Source organism: Phyllobates terribilis, unplaced genomic scaffold, assembly GCF_046119375.1.
Source record: "Phyllobates terribilis strain yellow unplaced genomic scaffold, ASM4611937v1 Scaffold_2__4_contigs__length_985480577, whole genome shotgun sequence".
In the NCBI taxonomy this organism is placed as follows: domain Eukaryota; kingdom Metazoa; phylum Chordata; class Amphibia; order Anura; family Dendrobatidae; genus Phyllobates; species Phyllobates terribilis.
In genome coordinates this window covers 880,564,242-880,571,661 of record NW_027362762.1, presented here as the reverse complement: position 1 = coordinate 880,571,661, position 7,420 = coordinate 880,564,242, and the positions used below count along the sequence as shown (strand labels likewise).

The 7,420-nt window shown below is 45.8% G+C and overlaps 1 protein-coding gene across 2 annotated transcripts in view; it reads left to right on the top strand.

The window, feature by feature from the left end:
• Positions 1 to 2,311: 2,311 nt before the first annotated feature.
• The window catches only part of ARL6 (ARF like GTPase 6), a 65,069-nt gene continuing 59,960 nt past the window's right edge, over positions 2,312 to 7,420 (top strand). Inside the window, exons 1-2 of one of the 2 annotated variants that reach the window (XM_073670800.1) lie at positions 2,312 to 2,601; positions 4,232 to 4,370. In XM_073670800.1, the coding sequence (XP_073526901.1) occupies positions 4,248 to 4,370 (123 nt within the window). In that variant the 5' untranslated portion in view covers positions 2,312 to 2,601; positions 4,232 to 4,247. Of the gene's footprint in view, positions 2,602 to 4,231; positions 4,371 to 7,420 lie in introns of those variants that run through there. The other variant, XM_073670801.1, reaches the window with a different exon arrangement.

Here is a 7,420-nt window from a genome sequence, read left to right as displayed (position 1 = left end):
CGACGTCAGCAGCCTGATCAGGTCATGCCAAGTCACTCGCTGGCGCTGCAGAGGCGCTCATTGATGGCAATTGCTCTGTGCTCCAGAGCTGAAGACACAGAAGATATATTGCAATGGAGGGGGAAATTTACTGTGAGGGGAGGTTTACTATGGGGGACATTTATTGTACAGGTGCTTCTCACAAAATTAGAATATCATCAAAAAGGTAATTTATTTCAGTTCTTCAATACAAAAAGTGAAACTCATATATTATATAGAGTCATTACAAACAGAGTGATCTATTTCAAGTGTTTATTTCTGTTAATGTTGATGATTATGCTGACGTTTTTATTGATACCATTTTGGGGGAGATCCGATGTTTTGATCGTCTGTTATTGCATTTTATTGCAGTGTTGCGACGACCAAAAAAAAGGTAATTCTGAATTTTAGAATTTTTTTCTCGTTCCGCTGTTTACCATTCGGATTCTTTTTTTATATTGATAGATCGGGCAATTCTGAACTCCGCGATACCAAATATGTGTGTTTTTTTATTTTGAATGGGGCGAAAGGAGGGTGATTTAAACTTTTATATATTTTTCAATATTTTTAAAAACATTTTTTTTTACTTTTTGCTTACTTCAATAGTCTCCATGAGAGACTAGAAGCAGCACTTGCCTGATCGGCTCTGCTACATACAGGCGATGAGCAGATCACCTGTATGTAGCAGATTTGCTCACTTGCTATGAGCACCGACCGCGCTGAACAGGGGGTGACGACGTGGTGTGTACTATTACATACCACGTCGGAAAGGGGTTAAGTTAGTCTGACATGACTTATTAGTTACAAACCCACGCTGGCTCTGGTTATTCACTTAATTCTTATAAAGGTACTTGCATACATGTTGTTTAACAATTTATTGAAAGATCTTTCCTGGTACAGAAGTAAGGCTCACCGGCCTATAGTTCCCTGTGTTCAACCTTTTTGAAGATAGGGACAACATTCACTCTTCTGGGACTTCTGTTCTCCAAGAATTTTCAAAGATTATGGAGAGAGGTTCAATAATTTCCCCTGGTATCTCCTTCAGTACCCTAGGATGTAATTCATCTGGACTTGGAGACTTGAATTAATTTATATTAGCTAAGTATTTCCTCACTATCTTTCTGTTTATACATAGTGTGGATTATTCTATTCCTTCAATCATACAGTGAAGATCAGTTGATGTTACATTTACTTTCTGAGAGAAAACAGATGCAAAATAGGAATTTAGAAGTACGGTCTTCTCAGCATCATTTTTTTACCACTTTACCATTTTCATTCTGCAAAAATCCTGTGGACAAAGTCCCTTCCACTTTGCTATCTCTGTGTAAACACATGTACTTTTTTTCTATTGTCCAACCCTCTGAAAAGACTTCTCCTGTCTCAATTACCTGTCCAATCTATAACTTTATCTATGCACAAAAGACATCCTCGTTAGTACTGCAGGGGTATTTTATTTCCAAAGGGAGCTGCCCACATTTTTAAAGGGGTTGTCCACTACTATTGATAATGCCCCAATGTAGTTTTACGTTGAAAAGAAGTATCTTTGTAAATACCTTGTGCTGCTGTTATTGTCTGTGAGCGGCGCTATCACAGGCATCACGTGACCCCCAGCTGCACCCGGCGCTGACATCCGTTGATGTCATGTTCTGGCAGCAGCCGGGGGTCTCTCTCTGCTGCGTTCCAGGGTAGATGCTGGGCTGTGGGCAGGGTTACCCCACGCGTCACACCCAGCATCCACCGCCCGCTCTCCCTCTCCCCATTCATTGTGAAAGCGCGCGGTGGATGCTGGGTGTGCCGCGGAGGGGTAACCCCACCGCCGGGACTGCGTAACTGATGTGACGCCTCACTTGTCGTGACGTCAGCGGGGGTCACGTGATGCCTGTGAGCGGCCAGCGATAGCGCCTCTCACAGGCAGTAACAGCAACGCAGAGACACTTATTTTAAACATAAAAATAGATTGGCCAATTATTAATAGTACTGGACAACCCCTTTAAGTAGGATGGTCACTAGCCTTCCGCTTCAGTTTCCTACTGCTTTATGCCCATTGCACTAGCCCGAGTCTAGGAGACTCAAACCGAAATCTGTGTGAGAGGGGAGGAGGGGTGAGGCTGCCATCCTGCTCCTGTCAGTGCTGAGCCTCCACAGTGGCGCTGTCCCTGAGAGGACCTCGCTGGTGCGCCCTGCTCCGGAGCGGAGCTGCTGGGATAAGCCGCACAGGAGCCTCCTCTCCAGACACAACCGTTCCTCCAGCGTCACAGCCTCAGCCTGGAGTCTGACTCCTCCCACACATGTGACCGATCACATGCTCGTGACGTCATGAAAGGTCCTTTCTCCCAACAGGCCCTGGTGTCTTACTTGCGCGGGACTGAACAGCCGGTGACAAGGGCATAGACGTGACCAGATGAGAGCGGCGCTGCCATTGGATGGTTTTGAAAAGACCAGCGATTGGCTGCGATCAGAGTGGGCGTGGTGTTGAGCAGTAAAGTGTTTGCCTGGTTACCATAGAGTCCGCCGTTTCCGGTTGATAATTCAGTGTCCGTCCGTTCATCAGGTTCAGGGATTAAATACCCGGATTTCAGTCAGGTACGTGACGCGGGTGGTCGTGCAGTAAAGTGTTCTGCGGCCGTCTGCCACCTCTGCTCCTGTGTGTGGTACTTACCGCACCCCCCCACCACATTATATGTTCAGTAATGGAACGTTCTAATAACCGCCACATTGAAGTGTGTATTCTTAAAGGGGAAGTGCACAAAGTGCTCAGTGTGTGCTGCCACCCCCCCCCCCCCAAATAATACAGTGTACAAGAGCTGCCCCTAGCACCACCACCGGTGTAATATAGCAGCGTATGTGGTGTCACAATGAGTGGGCTATAGGTGCTCGTGCTTCAGTGTCACTAGGGTGCCAGCAATAAACTACAACTGTGATAAGTTGTCTATGGCAATGCCACAGGCAATGAATGGAGCGCAGGTCGAGCGCTCACATCTCCACTCTGTTCAAGATGGGGCTGCAGAACCACATTTCCGGAATCGCTGGGAGCCCCACTGGATACAACCCCCCCCCCCAGTGGATAGACCCCTCCACCCCCCCAGTGGATAGACCCCTCCACCCCCCCAGTGGATAGACCCCTCCACCCCCCCAGTGGATAGACCCCTCCACCCCAGTGGATAGACCCCTCCACCCCAGTGGATAGACCCCTCCACCCCCCCCAGTGGATAGACCCCTCCACCCCACCACCCCCCCAGTGAATAGACCCCTCTACCCCCCCAGTGGATAGACTCCTCCACCCCCCCCAGTGGATAGACCCCTCCACCCCCCCCCAGTGGATAGACCCCTCCACCCCCCCCAGTGGATAGACTCCTCCACCCCCCCCCAGTGGATAGACCCCTCCACCCCCCCCAGTGGATAGACCCCCCCCCAGTGGATAGACCCCCTCCACCACTAGTGGATAGATCCCTCCACCCCCAGTGGATAGACCCCTCCACCCCCCCAGTGGATAGACCCCTCCACCCCCCCAGTGGATAGACCCCTCCATCCCCCGCCATTGATTCCATGGTGCTGTACATGAGAAGGGGTTACATACAGGATACAGATATCACTTACAGTGAATGAACTAACAATGATAGACTGGTACAGGGGGAAGAGGACCCTGCCCTTCCGGGCTTACAGTCTGCAAGATGTATTACACTTTCCAGGATTACGATATTGATGGTCTATCAATGCAATCTGACCGAGACACCTGGGAGCGGCCTTACACTGATCTCTTCCTGCAGCCTTAGCACTCACTAACCGCTGATTTGGGGGGAGGGGCTCTTCAGCACGGACCCCTCTGATCTGATATTGCTGATTTATCCTAAGGATAGGTTCATGATATCTTAATTCTTGACTTCTACATTAGTTATCTAAAAAAGTAAAGCAACCTAGAGGTGATGTAAAGTTAGACCGAATGTCTTGCGATCCACCAGATATATCATCCAGCCTAAGCCAGTGTGATAAATTTGTCGCATTTTAAGGCGCGGTCTGGTTGTGTCCGTCTGTTGTGTGGTTCTCCTGCTGGGTCGCCCCGGCACACCCTCCTGTCAGCCGTCATTAGAGGCTCTAGCTCTTTATTATAAGAGGCTTATGCTGACCGCAGCTGTCATGGCTGTGTCACTGGCTTCATGTACGCAGTCTGGTGTTCTTCTGCAATGGTCTTTATTGTGTAATTTCTTCATGTCAGGTTCATTGTGAGGAGCATGGGTTTGTTTGACCGGCTGGCGGGCTGGCTGGGCCTGAAGAAGAAGGAAGTTCACGTCTTGTGTCTGGGGTTGGATAACAGTGGTAAGACCACCATCATCAACAAGCTGAAGCCGGCCAACGTGAGTGCTGTCCGCTCAGTGATCTGTCTATGATAATATAGTAACAGTACAGTAATACAGATAGATCTATATGCAGCATTATACTCAATAATGGGCTTTAATTGTTGCTTTTCTATTCACTCCTCATTTCAACATGTTTTCTTAACATCTGCAAATACTAATTTTTCTCTGCCAGATCATTCATGAAATGTGGCATTACACCGTACATTGTGCCTGTAGTTTTATTGGGCGCCTTCTGTTATATTAGCCAATGGCACAAAGGTCTCTACTTCACCAAATACTGCTTCTTAGGCCACGGCCCCAGTATCAGTATTTGGTCAGTATTCCGTCAGTATTTTTTCTCAGGAGTGGGTGCCAAAACCAGGAGTGGGTGATAAATGCAGAACTGGTGACTTGTTTCTATTATACCTTTTCTCAGATTTTTCCTCACCTGGTTTTGGCTCCCACTCCTGAGAAAAGATACTGACCGAATACTGATAGTGGGGCCGTGGCCTTACCAGAATCTCTTGATAATAACATGAATACAAAGGGCTCGATTCATCCAAGTTTTTTTTCACCAGAAAAATCACAAAATTTTGTGCAATGTGGAGTTAAGCAAACATTTTGCAACTTTTAGCATCTTTTTTGCCAGTTTGACATGGCAGTGCTGAAATGGATGGATGTGGCCATGACCACTTGTCCAATGAATTAGAAATGCTTCTTCAGTCCCAGACTGCAGTAGCATTTCTGGTGCAGTACACGGAGGCTTTTGCCAAATTCATTCAGTTCCATGAGCATCTTAATGAATTTGGCACCTTCTATTTATGCAAGACTGGCATATCATAATTGTACACTTAACCAGTCTTGATGCATCAACCCCCAAAGTGTCCACGTTGCTGAGACCCCCAGTGATCAGTTGTTTTGTGTGAACATTTTGCAAACAGTCTTTAAAAGAGGTTGTCCAGTATTTTTATGTTACTCCGCTAGGATAGATCATCATGTCAGATCTTTATTAGTTATTTATCAGATCATATCAGTTCTCTAAGAAAGCAAATGTAACATCAACTGATCTTCACTGTGCTATCGAAGGAATAAAATAATCCACATTATCTATAATCAGAGAGATGGTGAGGGAGCACTTAGCTAATTTAAATTAATTAAAATTTCCTGGTCCAGATGAATTACATCCTAGGGTACTGAAAGAGATAGCAGAGGAAATTGCAGAACCACTAGCCAGAATCTTTGAAAAACCCTGGAGAACCGGAGAAGTCTGAGAATATTGGAGGGACAACATTTGCCCTTCTATCTTCAAAAAAGGAAAGAAGATGGAGCCAGGAAATTACAGGCCAGTGAGCCTTACTTCTATACTAGGAAAGATCTTTGAACAAATTATTAAACAGCATGTATGTAAGTACTTGGATAAGAATACAGTAATTAGCCAGAGCCAGCGTGTGTTTGGAGCAAACAAGTCATTCCAGACTAATCTAATTTCCTTCGATGATGGAATCACTGACTGGGTGGATCAGGGACATGCGGTAGATATAGTATATCTTGACTTCAGCAAAGCATTTGATAAAGTATCTCATACTATCCTTATTGAAAAAATGGCCAAATATGGCATTGACAAGGCTACAGTTAGGAGAATTTATAACCGGCTCAGTGATCATATTCAAAGAGTGGTAATACATGGTTGCACATCCAATTGGAAGAGTGTTTCAAGTGAGGTACCACAAGGCTCTGTCCTGGCCCCAGTGTTGTTCAACATCTTTATAAATGATCTACATAAGGGAACTGAAGGTAAACTAATGAAATTTCCAGACAATGCAAAGCTAGGAGGGATAGCTAATACTAGAGAAGACAAAGGATTCAGAAGGATGTAGATAAGCTATAACAGTGGGCAGCGACTAATAGAATGGTGTTTAACAGGGAGAAATGCAAGATTCTACATTGGGGCAAGAAAAACGAAAATAACATCTACAGAATAGGAGGAATAGAATTAAGCAACAGCACATGTGAAAAAGACTTAGGTATACTAATAGATCACAGACTAAACATGAGTCAACAGTGTGATGCAGCAGCAAAAAAGACAAACACAGTTCTGGGATGTATTAAGAGAAGCATAGAGTCTAGATCACGTGAAGTAATTATTCCCCTCTACTCCTCCTTGGTCAGACCTCATCTGAAATACTGTGTCCAGTTCTGGGCACCACATTTTAAAAAAGAAAAAACTGGAGGAAGTTAAGTGAAGAGCTACCTGGATAGTGAGCGGACTGCAAACTATGTCCTAAGAGGAACTGTTAGGATCTGGGAATGTTTAGCTTGCAAAAAAGTAGGCTACGAGGAGACTTAATAGCCATCTACAAATATCTGAAGGGCTGTCACAGTGTAGAGGGATAAGCTTTATTCTCATTTGCACATGGGAACATGAGAAGCAATGGGATGAAACTGAACGGGAGAAGATACAGATTAGATACTAGAAAAAACTTTTGGACAGTGAGGGTGATCAATGAGGGGAACAGGTGGCCACGAGAGGTGGTGAGTTCTCCTTCAGTGGAAGTCTTCAAACAGAAGCTGGACAGACGATATCTGTCTGAGATGGTTTAGTGACTCCAGCATTGAGCAGGGGGTTGGACACGATGACCCTGAAGGTCCCCTCCAACTCTAACATTCTATGGTATCAGGTCAGTGGACATTTGACACTGCCGCCGATTAGCTGTTCCCTGTGCTAGTGGCGGGCGGAAGTGCTCAGCTGCAGGGCTACACAACACAGGTCCATCAACTTTGTAGCGGCTGGGCACTACACATTCACCCTTATCAGAGAAAATAGGAGTGATCTGCAGCATAACCATATAGTTGACAACACTGTGTAGCTACACAACTGATTACATCTGATTGGCGCCAGAAACAGGTAATTGGCGGGGGTACCACAGGTGTCATACTGCCACTGATCTGATATGATGACCTATCCTAAGGACATAGTCAGACCGCCGTATAAATGGGACCACAATGCACGGAATGGCTGCAGCTCTCCCGACCCAAGCATGACAGCTGCATAAAATATATGAAGCTGT